Consider the following 22243-nt stretch of genomic DNA (forward strand, 5'->3'; position numbering starts at 1 on the left):
AAGGCACTATAAAAGTAATCAAGTCCAATGCTCTGTCATATGCAGGAAAGCCAATAAAACCATCCATAAGAGATGGCTATTCCAGTTTCTTCTTTAAAACTTCCAGAGATTGAGAATTCATATCCTCCACTGGTAGAATTCCATTGTTGTACAGTTCTTAACCATTAAGTTTTGTGTGTGTATGTGTTTGTATGAAATCTACAACATACCTTTGTTTTGGGGTATAATACTTAACAAATGCCTTGCTTTGCAATAGAAAATCTGCTCCCAATTGTGGTCATAACTTAAGGACTAGGTGTAGCCCCAGGCTAGAAACCAGACAAAAGAATAGAATAGAATAGAATAGAATAGAATAGAATAGAATAGAATAGAATAGAATAGAATTTTTTATTGGCCAAGTGTGATTGGACACACAAGGAATTTGTCTTGGAGCATATGCTCTCAGTGTATATAAAAGAAAAGATCATCAAGAATTCTAAGGTACAACACTTAATGATAGTCATAGGGTACAAATAAGCAATCAGGAAACAATATCAATTAAATCATAAGGATACAAGCAACAAAGTTACAATCATACAGTCATAAGTGGAAGGAGATGGGTGATGGGATCGTCAATGGAATGGCAAGTTGGTAGCCATTGTTTTTTCTGCAGTTCTAATTATCCTCTGAAGTCTGCGTCTGTCTTGTTGGGTTGCAGAACCAAACCAGACAGTTATAGAGGTGCAGATGACAGACTCAATAATTCCTCTGTAGAACTGGATCAGCAGCAGTTCTACAGCCAGATGGTCATTCTCTTTCAACCCACGAAAGGAAACAATGGCAAACTACTTCCAAAAACGTTTGCCTAGAAAACTGTTAAGGATTAAACCAGGCAATCACAAGGAGTCAAAACAGACTCAAAGATGCACCCAGACAAAAAATACCTCTCATCTCCATTTAAAATATACCTTTTCCCAAATCTCTTTCCCCATTGCAACTTGCTCTTTGCAGAAAATTGCCTGAATGAAGAGATTTGTAAATTTCAACAGCTTGCACATTTGTGCAACTTTTCATTAGTTGGCTTAATGCAGTCATTGTTCTGATGTGAATTTTACAACAAGAATATCTGATATGCAGTCAGTTGTTGTTCGAAAATAGTTCCAAATGTCTCCATCCATCAGGAAGATTATTAAAATGCACATTTCCTGCTGTAGTCAGAAAATAGTCTTTTTAACATCTCTTTCCCTGGGGATGAGCAAATAACATTGCTGTTTTACGCATGCTGCTTTACACAATGTACACTTCAAAGCTTTGGCAGCAGAGAGGTAGGATTATGAAGAGTTTATTAGTAATCTATGGATTATCAGAAGCATTTCCTTGCTTCTAGGCAGGGAGCACTTTTTTTTCAGTCTTCTGTCAAAAGGTCCTGAACCTAGTTGGGAGTCATTGTTCTCTTGTTCAATGAAACACAGAAGAGAAGTTTCACAAAAGACAAAGACAGAGAGAGAGAAATGAAAAGAGCAGATTCTCATGAATACTCAACACAATTTAGCCTTTTTAACAGCCTTGGTGGAAGGGTTGCCTGGGGCTATTCTGCTAGATTAAGTGAATGTATAATTGCACAGCACTTTCTTCCTGGATTGTTATACAAATGAAACAAGCTGGGAGGGGAGGCATCTTCCACTCCCCAATACCAGTGGTAATGCTTTCTCTAACAGCGGATACAATTCATCCACTGAATGTTAGTCTTTGCACAGCTTGTTCACAGATTCCTTGTATTTGCAATAATGCTGACATCTCTCAACGCTATCTAAAATTTGCTGGCTTAATTTTGGAATCCCCAAACCAGATTCAGCTGACCGAAAGGCAGAGGTTGATATTCCAGTTGTCAGCCTTGTAATCACACAAGTGTGGAGAAAGAGATACTTGTAGAAAGCTATACACGCAGGGGTGAAATGGTCCCGGTTCAGTCCGGTTCGCCTGAACCAGTAGTAAAAAATGTGGGGGGGAAAAAAGGTCTGATGATCAGGTGAGCAATGCACATCATCGGAACTTTTTTCTTTACTTTTTTTAGCATTTTTTTTTACTATCGGTTCTCTGGAACCGGTAGTAAAAATGCTTTTAAAAAGTAACCCCAAAAAAGTCTCCGACGATCACAGCTGTGCTGCGCAATTGTCAAAGCTTTTTTTTTTTACCTTTTAAAAGTATTTTTTTACAACCTATTGCATGCGCAGCCAGCAAACCGGTAGTAAACCGGTTCATATTTCACCACTGTATACAAGGGTATACAGTGAGTAGATGAGCTGTTGGGTCTTTTGTAATTGAAAAGGTCTGCTTGATGAAACCCAAATCTGGTAGCCATCAGTAGCAAAACTGATTTTATTAGATTTTAGGCTGCCTAATTCCCAGGTAGCTCTGGACATTTTACATTATTAAAAAATTAAAAACAATAAGATATTAATGTGAGGTTAATTCCTTTTCTCCCTGGAATACAGAGGTATATTATGCATAATAAAGTTCAGTTTATGTATTAAATCTAGTATTCAGAGATCACTCCTACAAAAGTCTGCGTAATTCCATTTTAAGGCAATCTGCAGACTTATTTCCTACAAAATATAAATAATAAACTCCTAGGGACTCCTGTATTCTATATGCCATTGCCAGTGTATTTTACAGTATCTTCATTGCTTTCAAGATTATATTTTTGCAATAAAGCTAATGAGCTAATTTGAAAACAAGTAAGATACTGAAAAAGTAGTGATAATGTGTGATAAATATTTGTGTACTAGGAGTGTGCAGTGCTTCAGAGTAGTTTCTAAAAAGGTGATTTGGAACATATGATGTTCCCCTTTTAAAGCAGCTGCTTTGTTTCCTGGGTTATACAGCAGTTGCAGGGAGGGGCAATATTTGGGTCTAAGGTACTTCAAGCATCATTTTTCAAATATTCCCAAAATTTTACACAATGTCTGTGTTCCTGTGCATTTATAAAATGAGAAAAAGGAGAACCACACAGTCTTTTGTTCCTGAATAGCTGTAACTAGATAAATATAGATGTAAGCCACCCATGTAAGCATAAGTTACCCTATGGCAAGATTGGCAGCCAATCAACTTTATAAAAAGACAGCCTTTACAGACCCCTCGCATCCTGGACATAAACTGTTTCAACTCCTACCCTCAAAACGACGTTATAGAGCACTGCACACCAGAACAACTAGACATCAGAACAGTTTTTTCCCGAACGCCATCACTCTGCTAAACAAATAATTCCTTCAACACTGTCAAACTATTTACTAAATTGCACTACTATTAATCTTCTCATCATTCCCATCACCCATCTCCTTCCACTTATGACTGTAACTTTTTCCTTGTATCCTTACGATTTATATTGATATTGTTTCCTGGTTGCTTATTTGTACCCTATGGCTATCATTAAGTGTTGTAAGTATTGTACCTTGATGAAGGTATTTTTTCTTTTATGTACACTGAGGGCATATGCACAAAGACAAATTCCTTGTGTGTCCAATCACACTTGGCCAATAAAAAATTCTATTCTTTTCTTTTCTATTCTATTCTATTCTATTCTATTCTATTCTATTCTATTCTATTCTATTCTATTCTATTCTATTCTAAGAGCTCAGTTTGGACAGTAACATAATGTTCCAGAAGAAAATGATATGTAGATAAAAATGCCAAATCCAGTCTGAATGTAGGGTTGACTGTGTGACAAACAATCTATGCTGGTTAAGGAGGATGGGATTTATAATCTGACACATCTGGATATTTATTACTAACTTTTCAAAGTAAAAAAGTGCAAAAAATTTTTTTTCACGTAATGTTTATCCTAATAGGTGATTTTATAGAGTTTGAATTAGAAATATATATTATTAACCAACAAATTTAAGAATGCAATGTTTTGGTTTAAACATTCAATACTTTTAATTAACCACTTTTGAAAAATATTTGCTTAGAATAGTCCATGGGAATAGATTTCTGAATAAAAACAATTGTTATGCAAACACAGTAATTCAATATGATGAGTTGTAAAGCTCCCTAATAGAATAAATGTACCTTTATTTATTTATTTTTGTTTAGAGTCATGCTGTTTTATAAAGACATTAATAGACTTGCTTTGAATGTACATTTACATATATTTATAAAGCCGTGCCTTTTAGGCGTGAACAAATCCTTGCATTCCCACAAAACTCTTAATGAAATCAAACACTTGGGAGATATATTTGCCCAGCATGGTAACCTCCATTAGGGTTTAAAGCATGCATGTGCGCGCACACACGCACATACACACATGCACACACACACACACACACATATACAGAGGGAGATTAGTTTAAGATTCAGTGTTTGTGCAATCCCAGGAAAATAGATTAATTCAGTAAGCAGGTCATATGAACAAGCCAGTATATAGCATCTTCCTTATTTTGTGCTCACATTTTTTTCTCAGTACTGCAGAAACAAACCTGAGCAGAAAAATGACAAATGATATCACAGTTCTTTGTTTGCTTTCAGTTCACTTCAAAGGATGTGAAGTATGTCTTCACTTCTGATAGTCCTCCTGTATATATGTGGAATTTTAAGAGCAGGTGATGGGTGCCCTTACAAAATGGCTTCTGGGAGATATGGGGAAAGAGACTTGACTGTTCACAAAATGGCTGCGAATGAAGTAAACCAGTGAGATTATTTCCTGTCATCTTTTGAAATCCCTGAAGATGGTTGTTTTCACCTACATCTTACTTCGGGTGATTCCTTTCTGAGGAGGTGGACCTAGTCCTAAACAATATACTTTCTAGTAACCATCAACTTTTTTATTTTCTAAAAATTCTATATTTCATGTGGAAATAATTCTATATTTCATGTGGAACCAGAAGCATTTTGTAATTAGAGGTGATACTGGAGGATAGTTCTTAAATTCGTAACATGCCAGTTTCTTTATTATTCTCCTGAAAAGAATAAAAACCAGAGAGCAAGGTGCCTTTCAGGGATCCAGGAAGGTGGCTGTTGGTGTGGTAGTGCCAATGATAGCACATTGCCAAGCTTTTTCTTGCTGGAAATAACCATTCTCTAATTTCTTCTCATGTAGCTTCCAACGTGACATCATGAGGATGCTATTGTGGGGGATCTTGTCATTCTGCTTGCTGGCCTATGCCCATGGTGACTGCCGGAAGGACTGCCTGAACTGCCACAGACATCTGTATAGCCACCAAGATGACTTCAGTCTTCTGGTGAGTAATCCCAGCAATTATCTTTGCACATATGTTCATGTTCTGTGTGTGTCTTGCCTACTGTGCAAGCTTTTTTTTTTGAAATGCAGCTACTTTGGTCTCAGTACACATTTCCTCCCTCCTTCCCTCCCCCCAAAATCCCAAAGACTAGAGCCTCTTCCAAACATGGATGTCATCCTAATAGCAAGATAAGATAAATCTCCTGCCCAAATTACATTGTAACTGGGTACTTTCCACTGTGGTAATTCTGAAATATCCCTGTGTTCTTCTATCCACCAACAAAGAAATGTACTTTCAAATCAGTTTTGGCTCCTGGTGACTACATGAAGAAGTTCATGCAGTTTTCTTGGCAAGATTTTGGAAATGGTTTGCCATTGCCTACTTCCTAGGGCTACCAGAGCATTTGGGTCACCCAGCTGCTTTGTGCCTATGGCAGGATTAGAACTCACAGTCTCCCAGATTCTAATCTGGTCCCTTCACCACTACAGCCAACTGGCTCTCATGTGGTCAACAAACTACAATGGCATCAAAATGGCAACAACTTGCACTGTGACGATATCATACAGGTTGACCATCTGACATAGATATATAAATTATCCTGTTTGCATAATACCATCATCAGAGCCTTCTCATTGGTATCCTATCTTGTTTTCCCATCACCCTTGATTTTGGCTCTGGCATTATTTGAAACTAACGTTTTCCTGCATAATAGCTGCCATTGGTGCAGGAACGCACTAAATAAGTTCAACAGGAAAGCTCAAAAACCTGTAATCTTCCTCCCCTGGTCCTTTTGCTTACAATCTTAACCTCACACCCTGCTTTTATTAATTTCCACCACAGATGTTCACCCACAAGATTCCAGTTTATTGGGGAAGACATTGCTGGAGATGTAGGTATAGCAGTGTAACTTTCCCAACAGAGTAAATAAAGGGATTTATCTAAATGCATATTTAATTCTCCCAATACGATAAATCATTCAGTCAGCCTCCTGTCTGGAAAGTTAAACAGCTAAATGCAGTTCTCTTTATTACATCTTTTTTCTCAATTGTGCAATGGCAGAAGTATTTTGGCAAAGGTGTTTTCTTTGTTATTATGATCATTCTTCCTTTTGGATGCTCATGGATTTCCATTCCCTGTTTTCTTTGTTTTGGCAATAGCAATAGCACTTAGATTTCATAGCACTTTACAGCCTTCTCTAAGTGCTTTACAGAGTCAACACATTGCCCCCAACAATCTGGGTCCTTATTTTACCCACCTCAGAAAGAAGGAAGCTGAGTCAATCTTGAACCAGTCAGGATCGAATTCCTGGCTGTGGGCAGAGTTAGCCTGCAATAAAGCATTCCAACCACTGCACTATCATAGTTCATATTAAATAGCACTCAAAAGATGGATTTCATTTCAGAAATAGTTTTATTCACATCACCACCTGTGCGACCTAAAAAATGCATTCTAGCAGGAGCAATTTGCACCTTCTGGGTACAGAGTAAGCCTAATAGTAAGCCTCTTTTCCCATCTCATCATCTATTTAAAAAAAATCAATGGAGGGCACAAGGTTAAGAATTTAACAATAACAATAACAATAACAACAACAGAGTTGGAAGGGACCTTGGAGGCCTTCTAGTCCAACCCCCTGCCCAGGCAGGAAACCCTACACCATCTCAGACAGATGGTTATCCAACATTTTCTTAAAAATTTCCAGTGTTGGAGCATTCACAACTTCTGCAGGCAAGTCGTTCCACTTATTAATTGTTCTAACTGTCAGGAAATTTCTCCTTAGTTCTAAGTTGCTTCTTTCCTTGATCAGTTTCCACCCATTGCTTCTTGTTCTACCCTCAGGTGCTTTGGAGAACAGCCCGACTCCCTCTTCTTTGTGGCAACCCCTGAGATACTGGAACACTGCTATCATGTCTCCCCTAGTCCTTCTTTTTATTAAACTAGATATACCCAGTTCCTGCAACCGTTCTTCATATGTTCTAGCCTCCAGTCCCCTAATCATCTTTGTTGCTCTTCTCTGCACTCTTTCTAGAGTCTCAGCATCTTTTTTACATCGCGGCAACCAAAACTGAATGCAGTATTCGAAGTGTGGCCTTACCAAGGCATTATAAAGTGGCACTAACACTTCACCCGATCTTGATTCTATCCCTCTGTTTATGCAGCCCAGAACTCTGTTGGCTTTTTTAGCAGCTGCTGCACACTGCTGCTCATATCTAAATGGTTGTCCACTTTAAGAAGAACCCTGCCAAATTAGGCTAGGTTTCTGTAAAGTTTTTTTAAAAATGTGGCTCCAAGGATCATAGGGGATGTCACTGAAGGGATCTGGTCAATATTATTTACCTTTTCTAGAGGGATCCTAGAAGCATGGTGGCACAATGGTTAGAATGCAGTATTGCAGGCTAATTTAGCTCACTGCCAGAAGTTCAATCCCCACCAGCTCAAGGTTGACTCAGCTTTCCATCCTTCCGAGGTCGGTAAAATGAGGATCCAGATTGTTGGGGGCAATATGCTAACTCTATAAACTGCTTAGAGAGGGCTGTAAAGCACTATGAAGTGGAGTATAAATCTAAGTGCTTATACTGATTCATAGAAGTGGAAGGGGATTCAGGCAATCAAACCCCATTTTCTATCCAATATGGGAATCCCCCGTCAATGAACATTGGCCTCATTGTGAGACTGCTCTCTTTATGAAGAAGCTGAATGTTCAATTGGAATCTGCTTTCCTATAACTTAAATCCTTTATCCCATGTGTCCTGTGCTCAGAAATGATGGAGAAGAGATCTTGACATTCTTTTGTGCAGCATTCTTTCAAGAGTGCTTCACCTATCAAGATCATTTTGAATTCTATTTATATCTTCTACAGCAGTGTTTAGAGTTCGCTAAAATCCTCTTAGGGGTTCATGAAGTCAAAATTATTTGCCAACCTGTCTTGAAAACTAATATAATATTAAAATCCCAGCAAACAATTGTGAGACGCGATAGGAAATGTGTCCATTTTAATTGTTAATATAGTAAATATTGATAAATATAACTCATACAAACAAAAACTCTTTGGGGGGTTCTCTATAATTTTTAAAAGTGGGAAAGAGTCTCGAGAGAGAAAAAGTTTAAGAAATGCTATTGGTTGCCTACCCAATGTTGTATCATAGAATTTGATAAGCACTCCCTCCACTTCATCATCAAAGTTATAACTTGAAAGTTGAGTCATGGAAACTGGACTTCTTTTCTTTTTGGTTTGAAATGTTTTGCTGTTTATTCAAATAGTTTCTTCAGTCTGAATAACTTGGTTAGAGGGACCCTATATATATATATATATATATATATATATATATATATATATATATATATATATATATATATATATATATATATATATATATATATGTCCTCAAAGGTGATTTCATTTCTCACCTCAATGTTGAACAATAATGGATCCATGCATCAAATCTTGTGGCATCTCATTCAATATATATTGACTTGTATTCATGCCAGCAAGCCATAATTAATTAAGGTCATGATGTACTTTGTGATTTAGGGGCATGTTATTACATCCTTTGCTGAAATAAAGATATGTCTATAACATTCCCACAATAAAATAGTGTGTTCAAAAATGATATACACAAGACAGGAATAATCTGGGAAGGGCCAGGTATGAGAGTCAAGGGCTTTAAACCCTTGACTCTCATACCTAAACTAGTGGGAATGAAGCCATCTTAAATAATCCCTTTCCAAATTTCAACTACTTCCTCTCCTTTGCCTGCATGTTGGCCTGGTGTTTAGCCTGGACTGTATTTTGGTGGATTCTCCTGTCAAGTTCTCCCACCCATGCCAGGACAAAAAGTACCTATTGCCTTCTTTCCTGTGGACACATCCATGAGTACATAGTATATGTTCTCCATTAAAACTCTTTTTATATGACATCCATCTGTTGATTCCCCCTCATCACTGACAATTAGCATCTAGTGTGTCCACTGTTGGATTTTTTAAAAAAAAAGTGAAGAAAACTTCTTATGGTTGGGCTGGGAGGGTAAACTGACTGAATTCTTGTCCAATTGGAGGGAGGGAGGGAGGGAGGAAGCAAGGTTGGTTCCATTAAAGGCTTATTTGCACCCCAATAGAAGGTGTCTGCCTGTCCCACAATATCTGAGAGAATAGACATGCTTTGGGTTCCTTTCATAAAACAAAATCATCTAATAGGAACCTGGAGGCTCACATTTCCCTCCAGAATATCCTATCCCTGAGATTCAGATGACTCAACCCTGTTGTTCTTTCCAATCTTAAAAGTTTTTTAGGGTTTTTTTTCCCCATGCAGATACTGGGTCTGACTTTAGAGTGAGCCCAATTCATAAACAATTTGAATTGTTGAATATGTTGCATTTGGCCTAAGTTTGTGTTATCTTTTGCTTTCATGGTTTTTATGTTCATTGTTAATTTTGTTTGTTAGTCTGTGTTAGCCACTAAATCCATAATTTGCCAGATGAGTGAATGGGTGGACAGATGGATGGTCAGATAGATATTGTGTACCTTTCGCGAGTGGCTTGAGATATAACTCTCGGCTCGCTCAGCCACAGTTGTGTCAGACGCCGTGAGAAGAAACAAGCCAACTTGGTTTTCTTTCCAATAGTGACTTTGTTTATTGGGTCTGCTACAAACCGGGTCTCAGTAAAAGTCGAGGTTTCTCTTTATAAAGTCAGCGCTGAGAGCATCTGCCTTTCAGCCCCTTTTAAACATCCCATGTTGCTCATGCCCCGCCCCATGGCTGAACTGCTCCGTTAATTGGACGCCCGGCTGCTCTCTCCCTCTTTGTCTGACAGCCTCAGCTGCCACTTCATCTGCTAAATCCCAGAACTAAAGCAGCTTTTCCTAATGCCCAGCCCTCATCTCCCTCTATCCCGGCATCAGTGTGCTGATTCCTTTCCCGTGCTTGCCAGACGCAGATCCCTGCAGCCCTCAAACAAGTCCTTGATATATCATCCCTTTGGATCTTTGATTAGGGGCTGCTCCCATGATCCGTATCCCTGTAGCGTCATGTGTCGAGCCGGAGCTGGGCTCGACAATGACAACCATGATAGTTCTTTTGGTTCATTACTTGTGGTTCAGGCTAATATCAGTAAGATGTAAGAATGTTGTCATTAATGCTGTTCTCAACATTAGGAAATGTAACCTTTCATCTGTAACTTCAATTGCTAATTTTCTATCTACTGACATGGCTGGACAGTTTAAGAGTCAGAATGAATGAATAAAACTGGCTAACTAGACCAGCCTCCATCCGACTGGCAGGAGAACCTTTGTACAATTAGAAAATGCAATTGACAGATCATTAATATTCATTTGAATAGGCTTTCTGCTCTGTGCCATGACGCATGGCCTCCTCATTATACAGCAATAACAAATTTCCATAATTGGCTCCACCTTGAGTCAACTTCCAAGGGCACTGCAGAAGGAACAGACCTTTTGCAAGCTGTCCCCAAGAGAGTAAAGACACAAGGACCATGTTAGATGAGGTGGAAACGACTGGTTTTTCTTGATGTGAATATAGATGATGATTAGTTGATTACAGGAGCCAAATAGGTCTTAAGGCAGTTTCATACAGGCTCTCTGAAAGTCCACCAGCAACAAGAGGTTTTTTTCCTAGGTAATCTAGAAAATGCTATAGTTTTAACTGCATTTTACAAAAGAGAGCAAATATTTCTTTGAGCAGTCAGACCTTCTATTCAACCTTTTGGTGCTTGGGGTCCACAAGAAAACCTTGGAAGATGAAGACTGTACTGGTTGGGATAAGGCCAACACTGACGAGGTTTTCTTTCTTACTTTTTTTTTGGGAAGGGGGAAAGGTAAGATGAATTATTTGCTTTTAAACTGTCCACAACTACAGGTCAAGTTAAGTAGGGAGGGCAAAGATGCAAGCAAATCTTGCTAATTCCCAAATTTTGCTAATTCAAATTTTTTTACTACTGGTTCTGTGGGCGTGGCTTGGTGGGCTTGGCAGGGGAAGGATACTGTAAAATCTCCATTCCCTCCCCACTCCAGGAGAAGGATATTGCAAAATCCCCATTTCCTCCCAATCAGCTGGGACTTGGGAGGCAGAGAATAGATGGGGACGGGGCCAGTCAGAGGTGGTATTTACCAGTTCTCTGAACTACTCAAAATTTCTGGTATTGGTTCTCCAGAACTGATCAGAACCTGCTGAATATCACCTCTGTCCCAAAATATATGTTCCCTTTTGTAAAATCATTTAGTATATGACCATAGAGGCAGAGTCCAAAAGGTGCTTTTTCCAAAATGATGTTGAACAGGAGAGGTGAGAGAATCGACCCCTGTGGCACCCAACAAGAGAGGTGCCTAGCGGTCGACCTCTGCCCCCCTGCCAACACCGTCTGCGAACGGTCAGAGAGGTAGGAGGAGAACCACCGAAAAACAGTGCCTCCCACTCCCAAACCCCCCAACCGTCGCAGCAAGATACCATGATCGATGGTATCAAAAGCCGCTGACAGATCTAATAGGACAAGGGCAGAGGAACAACCCCTGTCCCGTGCCCTCCAGAGATCATCAACCAATGCGACCAAAGCCATCTCCGTGCTGTACCCTGGCCGGAAGCCGGACTGGCATGGGTCTAGATAGACAGTTTCCTCCAGGTACCGGGGAAGCTGCCATGCCACCACTCTCTCAGCAACCTTCGCCACAAAGCGAAGATTGGAGACAGGACAGTAATTAGCCAATATAGCCGGGTCCAGGGAAGGCTTCTTAAGGAGGGGCCTCACCACTGCCTCTTTCAAGGTGGCTGGGAAGACTCCCTCTACCAAAGAAGCACTAATAATTCCCTGGAGCCAGCCTCGTGTAACCTCCTGTGTGGCCAGCACCAGCCAGGAGGGACACGGGTCCAGTAAACATGTGGTAGCATTCAGCCTCCCCAGTATCCTGTCCATGTCCTCGGGAGTCACAGAGTCGAACTCCGCCCAAGTAATATTCTCAAGAACTGCCTCCGTCGTCCCAATCTGAATCCACCCAATCAGCGTCCAGCCCATCCCGGATCTGAGCGATTTTATCGTGCAGATACCTTCCAAACTCCTCAGCACGTCCCTGCAAGGGGTCCTCCTGAGCCCCCTGAAAAAGAAGGGAGCGGGTCACCCTAAACAAGGCAGCTGGGCGGTTATCTGCCGATGTGATAAGAGCGGAAAAGTATTCCTGCTTTGCCGTCCCTATTGCCACTAGATAGGCCTGAATATGCGACCGTACTAGTGTTCGGTCAGATTCGGAACGGCTGGCTCTCCAGATGCTCTCGAGGTGTCTTTTCTGGCGCTTCATCTCTCTCAGCTCCTCAGAGAACCAAGGAGCTGGTTGAGAGCAGCGCCGGGTCAGAGGCCGCAAAGGCATGACGCAGTCCAAAGCCCCCGCTGCTGCCCTTTCCCAGGAGGCAACAAGTTCTTCGGCCGAGCCGTGGGCTAGATCCTCAGGGATCGGCCCAAGCTCTGTCAGGAATCTAATCGGGTCCATCAGGCGCCTGGGACGGAACCACCAAACTGGCTATCCAACACATACTTCATCTACAATGGACAAAAATACAAACAAGTAGAAGGAGCACCCATGGGATCACCCCTCTCACCTGTCATTGCCAATCTCTACATGGAACACTTTGAAACCCAAGCTCTAGAAAAATCTGATCACAAACCCAAACTCTGGCTCAGATATGTAGACGACACCTTCATAATCTGGCCACACGGGAAAGAAAAACTTGACAACTTCCTCACACACCTCAATAGCCTACACCCCAAAATACAGTTCACCATGGAAACAGAAGTTAACAACCAACTTCCCTTCCTGGATGTCTTAATCTACAGGAAACTCAATGGCTCCCTAGGACACACCATCTACCAGAAGAAAACACACACAAACCGCTATCTGCACGCACTCTCACACCACCACCCAGCACAGATCAACTCCATAGCCAAGACACTCATCTCCAGAACAAAATGCTTAGCTGACGAACAACACCTAAAAACCGAACTAGACACTCTCACTAACGTACTAACATCCAATGGATTCCAAAGAAATAAGATTACCAAGCTAATCCAAAAAGAACCCCCCACTAAAATCCAAGACAGAGAACAAGAAAACGGCACAGCCCTCCTCCCATATATAAAAGGCACCACAGACAGAATCAGCAAGATCCTCCACAAACACAACATCAAGACAGCATTCTGCACAAACCAAAAAATATCCACCATCCTAAGAAACCCCAAAGACAAAATTGAGTTAGAAAATCAAGGAGTATATGAAATCCCATGCACCGCCTGCCCCACCACATACATTGGACAAACCAACAGAAGAATAAGTGCACGCATTGAAGAACACAAGAACTCATTCAAAAAGAGGAACTAACTTCTTCCCTGGTCCAACACTTTAAAGTCACAGGACATGATATTGACTTTAAAAGACCAGAACTATCGCCAAAACTGAACACTTTAACAACAGAATAATCAGAGAAGCCATTGAGATAGAAAACGCCCACACAGCATGAACAAACGAGATGATACCTCCGCCTACCAGCCATTTGGAAACCCGCCCTTATTGACAAACGAGTCCCTAACACGAGGAATGACACCAGACCCACACTCACGAGGTCCACACAGGATGTCACCACCGCACATCCACCCAGAAAGCAGACCCAAACCCACACTGATCATGAAGCACGACTAAGGACCAGAAGCCAGACCGCAGCTGCAACATTAGCCATTTCAAACCCCTCCAATCCATACATGCAGCAGACTGACACCCACTATGAAGATGTAGCACCACCACAAAGCCAAACAACAGCTATGCAGCTCACCAGCTCAAATCCCCCTGCAACACAGACTAAATTGAGCACAACCAAGCCCCCACCCAAACAGGACACACCCCCATCCAATCAGAGCACAAAAAAACCTCCATCCAATCAGAGCACAGCCAAGCTCCCACCCAATCAGTTCAAACCCCCACTAGCAGTTAAAAGGAAGAAACAGCTGCGATCACACATTGCTCCCAGAAGCACGAAGCTGAAGCCTAATACATGCTTGACAAAATGAATAAATTAAAAAATTAAAAAAAGAATGGTTGAAAAGCTTCTTTGCAAGCTTCTGAAAGGTTTTGAAATGTTTTCTTCTTTTACAAGGAAGACCTTTAAGGGGAATACATTGGCTTGATAATTTCTACCCTTCAATGGTCCTGATGAAATAAAGTGGGTGAGGTTGACAGATTGGTTAATTTCCTCCTTTTCTTTGACAAAGGACCAGTAATTACAAAGGGGGCCAGGTTGCTTTGCTTGTTCTTTCCCTTTTTATAAATCTCTTTTTCTCTTTCTCCAAACCTTTATCTGAGGCAGCTCAAGTCCAGGAAGTGGTAGTCATTCCTCCTTGTTTGACTCCAAGAAGTAAAGACAATGGCTGATAATTTTCAACTCCATCAGAGAGATCACCAAGTGAAAAAGATCGTGAGGCACAAATGCTCTCAATTATTGACATTCACTCAAGTGGTGACACCTACTACGTACTCCGGAAAATCCCAGTTCAAAAATAAGGCCTGTTATTGCTCGTAATGGGGAATAACCCATGACTCTAACCATATTGTTTCAGCATCTTCTCACTACAGAGCTAATTCATCACAAATAGTCATTTAAAGAGGTTGTTAGTATCTAACGGAAAGCAATTATGAGATGGCAACCAGTGCTGACACTTCCCTTTCATTGAAAGGGAATTGAATTCACAATAAGAGGTTATTAAAAGCCAGTGGGATCAACCCCACTTTCTTTTTTCATGCCCAGATTGCTAAACATTTACAATCATGTCAGTATTTCTAAAGGCAATTGTTTTGTCTCTTAGCAGTTGGATTAGCTCCCTTTTAATAGTACACAAGCTATTGTTTTCATCATGTTGTGGGGTTGTTGGTTTTTTTGGTACATCTACAGATATAAGTTTAGACATACAGCCTATCCAGAGTGGCAAAAAATCCTGAGATTTGATTTGATGCACTCATTTATAAGAATATTTATAGTGTTTTTACACAACTTTGTTAAAAGTTCTTGTGAAATGCGTGGTATATACGTAATGAATATAAGTAAATTTATTTTAAAAAATAACAATGCAAAATCTATCATTTGGCAATACGTTTTTTGAACATGGATGCTTCTGAGCTCTCTAGAATCCTTTATTGGGCAAAATGGTACAAAGACCAGAAGCCCTATTTTTGTGTTAGACGGGTAATAAGCATTCCAGATATGAATGTTTATGTTTGAACCCTTGGAGAACCAGTACCAAAGAAAATTCATCGTGGGTTGGTTGTGGGTTGGTCGTGGGTGGCTCAGGCTGTAAGACAGTCTGTTATTAAACACAGCTACTTGCAATTACTGCAGGCTCGAGTCCCACCAGGCCCAAGGTTGACTCAGCCTTCCATCCTTTATAAGGTAGGTAAAATGAGGACCCAGATTGTTGGGGGCAATAAGTTGACGTTGTATATAATATGCAAATGAATGATGACTATTGCTAACATAGTGTAAGCCGCCCTGAGTCTTCGGAGAAGGGCGGGATATAAATGTAAATTTTAAAAAAATACATTTTTCCTTGCAGAGACTAGTGGAGAGTAGTTTCAGTGTGGGGAGGTTGATTCCAAGAAACAGAAAGAGCAAGAAATGTTCTCCAACCCATAGCCAGGACCAGGTACAATCAGTATTCAATAATGTTTTATAGGAGCACATACTTAAATATTGGCTTCTAATGGCTGCAAAAGTTACCATGGTTTAGTCTTTCAAGATACCTTGGGAAATCAATGCCATTAGTGACAAGTAGAGTCTACCCCCTCAACATTCCCCTGAATTAAATGTTTCATCTCTTCAAGCTTTTAAGAAAGAATAATAACTATTTAATTCAAATTAGACAAGCAGATATCCTGCATCTATTCAGCAGAGCTGTGATGGCACAGTGGTTAGAATGCAGTATTGCAGGCTGACTCTGCCTACTGCCAGGAGTTCAATCCTGGCTGGGTCAAGGTTGACTCATCCTTCCATCCTTCCGAGGTCTGTAAAATGAGGTCCCAGATTTTGGGAGCAATATGCTGACTCTTTAAACTGCTTAGAGAGGGTTTTAAAGCATTATGAAGTAGTATAAATGCAATACTATTGCTGGACTGCAGTTCCCTCAACCCCATATGCCTGGGTACACAGCTAGATTTGAAAATTCTTGAAGGCATCCTGGGGTGGCTATTCTTATTACTAATCACCATCAGAGAACAGACTCCTAATTTCTGACAGATGTGGTGATTCAACAGCAGCACAGCCTGAGCATCTGGCTTCTGAGAACTCTGCATTTAGATCTTCCCCATGATTAAATCCACTGAAGAATGAGCAGGACTAAGCCAAAAACAACAATTTTAAAAGAAAAAAACCCCCCAAAGCTGTAGCATATTCAAAGATTGATGGCATTTGCTCACCAAGCTCCTAGGAAGCAATTGAACAATTCCATTTTGAATGTGAGTTGTGATCAGTCTTCAATGGCCACTATTCATATAATAGGAGATTGATTTGAAACTGTCTTTTGTTTCTACTACTACTACTATTAGATTACCACTATCTATCAGATCCTGAGTAAAATTTTTTGGGGAATTCACTGCAAAGTGAAGGCAAAGACCAAACCCAAACAGATGTCTTGACTTCTGAATTAGTCTGTAAACCTGAACAATTTAACGAAAGTCATAAAGAATTTCCAGAAAAGCAAATCAGAAGGAATATAACATATTTTAATTGTCTCTCTATTGCAGCCATGGATTCTGAAACTCACTCTTTGTAAATTAAGCTATATGTCTAACAAAAAGCAGAAACAGAATTATTTTAAAACGTAATTTATTGTAATATACCTTTTTGACTTTCTTCAGCAAAGTGTCAACTTCAAACTGGACCTGGCCTCAGCCATCTTTCTGTTCCTTAGTTGCACACAGAAGGGGAAGGTGGGGGAAGGAGGTTGGAATGCATTACTAGACAAAACAGAGAACTTTCTCATGAGAACCAAGGTCATCTCTACTGGCAACAGATAAGGTTGGAGAAGGAGTGCCCGAAGAGCCCGCCAATTAACCCAATTGACCAACATGACCTGTGACACTTGGGGATGGAGTTATTTCCTAGTTTAATTATACTGAAACCGCAGGAAAGATTTAGATTTGGTTTTCCTTTGAAGCTGTGCCATACGATGTACTCATTAAAGAAGACCTTTGAGAAAGAGCCAGGTCTCAGAGTTCTCATTTACTTGAGTTTGTTAATTGGAGCCCTGACACAAAGATCATGATTTGTACCTTTTCTTACATTCAAAAAGTGAGGCATATTACTAACTGTCCTTGTTTCCTCCCTACAGATCTGTGTAATGGAGTGTGAAGGGAAACTGTTTTCCAGTGCTACCTGGGGACTTTGCAATAAAGCCATCAGTGGAAAAAGTTCTTTGTCCCTAGACCATAGTAGCCTGGAAGAAATGAAATGGCCACTGGAGATGTGGGATGGCAACCTGAAAGGAGGCAGAAGTAACCTGAAACATCACGGTGATCTGACCAGAATGGTGGATCTCAGCGATGGAGAAGATAAGCAAGTGTCCAAATTGAGTGGTCTCATCCGTCAGCCAAAGGCAGAAGATGACACTAGTGATGGAAGCCAAACTCCACTTGGGGATTTACAGGATCAGCTCAAGATTCCCAAGAGGGTGGGCGATTTCCTGAGAGGCCCATTCAACTATGGGCAGATGGAAGAACCTGAGGTGCAAGCGCTCCAAAAACGATTTGGAGGCTTCATTGGTGTTCGGAAATCAGCCCGGAAGTGGCACAACCAGAAAAGGTTCAGTGAATTCCTGAAGCAGTATCTGGGGATGTCCCCACGTTCCGTTGAGTATGATGACTTGGCTGATGACCTGAAGGAACCAAATGAGATTTAAACAAATGGACTTTTCCTGGATTGTTGTCGTTGTTGTCGTTGTCATTTCCTTCTCACATTATAAACATGTTGTGAATTGATTTCAGAGCTGCCATGGCCAAAGAAGCCAACCCCATTCGTACTATTCCGCTTTGTCAATGATCAGCCAACCAGTCTTAGCATCGGAAGGGAAGTCTATTTTCTTTGAAATAAAATTCAGAATCGCTTTGTGTAATAATATTTCACAATTTTTACATTTGTATGAATAAAATTTAAAAATCTACATTTAATATGGTTAACACACTAGAGGGCAGGTAATGGTAATTCTTTCCTTCTATTATATTACCTTTCTATGTTTAGGAAAAATCATTTTCATCGGGGAAGTGGGATTTCAAAAATGCAGCCAATTCCATTCTCACCAGCAGTTTCCATGGATCTAATTCAGAATCCTACCAGCCTGTTCCTTAGAAAGAAGACCAAGTTTCACACCTGTGCATTTATCCCTGGGTGTTTTTCACCACGTAGAAAGACTGGATATGAAACCAGATTCTAATTCCTGGTTTATGGCTTACAGGTTTTTTTTAGAACTGAGATTTAACTAGAATTTAAAAAAAACAAAACACCAATCCCTGATATGCTTCCCATTGGGGTTGACATCTTTGATATGGCAGTGCTATGGTAATTGTGAATTTTTATTATCGGTTTCCCATTTTCTTTCTCTCTCCATGGCATGTATTTTGTCAAGCCTGCTGTCTCCATGCTGTCATTTTCAAAGATGTGTTTTATTAATTGCCAGGACCAGGAGCAAGTGAATTCCTCTTCACTGCTGCCTGCTTAAAATTTTCAGACAAGACGCATGATCGATAAAGAAATGATGTAGCTGGCTTGGGTATTTTTCCTCTGTTTATTATTGAATGTTAAATATCTAAAAAGGGAAACAAATTCTGTCCTTTTTGATTTCAGGCACAAAGATTTCTCCATTAAACTTGTACATAGCAAAAAGAAAAAGAAAAGATTAATAAATTAGTTTTCTATTTCTACTGTAGCATTGTGATCGACACACTTTCAATGGCTACATGCTTTCTCATCACCACTTAAAAGCTCCACTTGCACATCTTATAAACATATGAGTTTCCAACGCTAAAATCCTAGGTCATATTTAGACTGCAAAAAATCTGGAGGACCATTAGAGGGTAGCAAAGAAACAGAGGAAAATATTGTGATTTGGGAGTCATCTAGGTTGTTGCAGCCCATAACTAAAAAAAAAAAAAAAGCTTTCCTTAACTTGATGCTCACCAAACACATTGAACTTCCAATACCCTACCTAGCAGAATGATGCTAATAAGGAATTCAATGAGATGTAGCTTTGCATGTTTGAGGTCAAAAGTTTGTGGAAAGTTGCCAGAAAACTCTTTCACAGGTAGCACCTCTTTGAGGGCCAGTTCCCCATCATTTCTGAACAAAAAACAATTTTCAAGCCAACAAATTAAGCCTTAAGTCTGAGGGACTATCATTTTTTTCTTGGTAGTTTATTCTCCTTTTTTCTGATTCATTGCCACCCTTGGGATCCCATAGGTTTGATTGCACCAGGACCATCTCTACTTAAGTATTATGTGTGCAGGTAGAATGAACTGTTGTTAGCTCTTTAAAGTAGTTTAGACAAGAAGCCCGAATCTCTCTCTTTTTATTGCAAGGTTGGGTTAACAGACTCGTGCAAGCTTGAATGTGCCTATCCCTTACTTTTCCTCTCCAAAAATTAGGCAGAGTCCCTTCTGAGACACATTCTCCAGCCTACCCCTCCTAACCCCAGCCTACCCTTCAAAATCCATTTATGGTTGTCTAGACTGCAGCTCTTTTTCCTGTCTCCCAGAGTCATCCCTACATACTATTACATCTCCTGTTCAATTTTGTCTTCAATTATGGTTTTTATTTACAAAGTAAATTGTCTGAGGTGAGCCCATTTGCTAATGCAAATACGTATCATCGTGTAAAAATTTCTTTACAGACAGGTCCATATTAAGTTACTTCAGTCCTCTGCTCTTTTCTGAGCTTTTACTTTAATATTCCATTATTATCTCTTTCTTTTGTTTACAAGTATATTCCCATCCCAACTTTTTCATTGCCAAAATCTATCCATCCTCCCACTCTCCCAATATACGCGGCTGCATCTGATAATACATATTAGTGTGGAACTTAATCTCTTCTGAGTCAAACCCAACATTCTACCGTAGCTCTATTTTCCCAACATGCCTACCAGAGTTAATGAGGGAATTGGGACGTTATAGAAATACTAAGAATGGATCAATTAACATAGACAATTAATCCTCAAGGATTAGACATTGTAGGAGGAAGTGTTAGTCCTCAGGAATTTGGTAGCACCTTTTCCAGCTAACAAAAATTTATGCCTTTGAATAAAATGTGTTAGCCTGAAAAGAGGCTACAAAATTTCTCCCATGGGTTAAAGTTAATTCAGAACAAGTTAAATTACCACCATTCATTGGTTGTCTTAAGGGAACACTTAAGTCAAGTGAGAACTTTGTGTGTCCCAAATGATGATTTTCGACCCGGTTAAAGTAATTATGTACTAAAATACAGAGATTTGACTGAATTTGTGCTGACTGGCATGCTATGAGAACATGACAGGACACCTAAGTATAATTGGTTGCAGTACAGTTATTACAACCAATTGAAAATTATGTTTTACTTTTCTGGAGTTCACTACATACTATTGAAGTTAATAAGATTGTCATATGAAGTGGACATGGCTAGGAGTGTATTTTCTAAGGTGGAAGGGGTTTGGTTTATTTTAAATTATATGCATTGAAATTTACTGCTCAAATAGATACTTTGCGACCCACTAACTGCTGTTAAATTAAAATGGCAATATTCTTTATTATTGGGCATGTTTACTAGGGATGTTGGGAGCTGTAATTCAATAATATTTGGTATCTGGATAGCAACAGTTCTCCCTATTTAATTTATAATTACACAGAACAAAAATTAAGGGAACGTAGTCAAGGAAGCATGTGATTCTAATTCTGAAACAGTTTGAGTAGGTTTGTACAACCTGCTCAATTAGATTAAAATGGGGTTGGCCAAATTGAGGTAGTTGTCCATTATCTTTGCCTGTTGTATGAATCATATTGATAACTATCACGCCAGTTACAATATGGCTTGATTTTTTTGGGATGTAGCACATTATATGAATGCAACAGTTTTGCTTCTGCTCTACAGCTAACTTAAGTCTTTCAAAAGCAATAATGCATTCTTGCAGATCTCCTTGTTTCTAGCCAGCTGAAGAATTTGGGCTCACATTTGAAATTGACTGAATAAGGAAAAAAACCCATGGAACACAGTGGGACCTGCTTCCAAGTATAAATGGGTTAAATTGCACCAGGCAGTTTCCCCCACCTTCTGCAATGAAATTTTAAGGCGGCCTCAAGTCAAACTGAACCCCTGTAGACTCATCCAAGCAGTTTTCTTGTGCTCTCCTGGGATGTTTATATAGAAAACTGCAAACAAAACAAAGCCTGGTTTTCTTTCAACTCCCATTTTCCCAACTAAGTCATGTAACATATCCAGGAGTCATTAAGTATTGCTTTCAGGTAGCTAAGCCTTCCAATCCCTGGAGATATACTCTTCTTCCGTTTGACAGTCTAACACAGTACATTGTTCTTAAAATGACAGTATAGGACTACAATACTCAGAATGCTTGGCAATGAATTGGGTGGGAATTTTGAAAGTCATCAACCAGTCTCATTAGAGGACACCAAGCTGGGAAGGATGATACCAGAGAGATTACTCGGTCTCATTGTGTTAAGATCTAATTTGCACAACAAAATAATGTTTCTCAAATAGCATAATAAGAAAGGTTATTTAAAAAAATCCAGAAACTAGCAGGCATATAGCAGAAATAATTCTTATGGTGATATAGTGTGATGATTGCAAACATGAACCAAATCTCTCTGTGTCTGTCTGTCTGTCTGTCTGTCTGTCTCTCTCTCTCTCTCTCCCTCTCCCTCTCCCTCTCTCTCTCTCTCTCTACACACACACACACACATACCACACACAGAGAGAGAAGTATATCCCATCAAGTTACCTAGACTAGCTAATCTTT

At 39.9% G+C, this 22243-nt stretch overlaps 1 protein-coding gene across 1 annotated transcript; it reads left to right on the forward strand.

The window, feature by feature from the left end:
* The first annotated feature begins 5090 nt into the window (after nucleotides 1–5090).
* On the forward strand, nucleotides 5091–18244 carry PNOC (prepronociceptin). Its single transcript, XM_058163913.1, has 2 exons — nucleotides 5091–5216; nucleotides 17582–18244. The coding sequence occupies exons 1-2, from the start codon at nucleotides 5091–5093 to the stop codon at nucleotides 18146–18148; spliced, it is 693 nt and encodes a 230-aa protein (XP_058019896.1). The 3' UTR covers nucleotides 18149–18244.
* The last annotated feature ends 3999 nt before the right edge of the window (nucleotides 18245–22243 follow it).

The sequence above is a fragment of the Ahaetulla prasina genome, chromosome 1 (assembly GCF_028640845.1).
Source record: "Ahaetulla prasina isolate Xishuangbanna chromosome 1, ASM2864084v1, whole genome shotgun sequence".
NCBI classification, from domain to species: domain Eukaryota; kingdom Metazoa; phylum Chordata; class Lepidosauria; order Squamata; family Colubridae; genus Ahaetulla; species Ahaetulla prasina.

What these genes read in the sequence shown, in the direction of transcription:
- PNOC (XM_058163913.1), top strand. Translation starts at nt 5,091, where the DNA reads ATGAGGATGCTATTGTGGGGGATCTTGTCATTCTGCTTGCTGGCCTAT. An exon ending in AAGATGACTTCAGTCTTCTG is followed by an intron (nt 5,217 to 17,581) that starts GTGAGTAATCCC and finishes TCCTCCCTACAG; the next exon opens with ATCTGTGTAATGGAGTGTGA.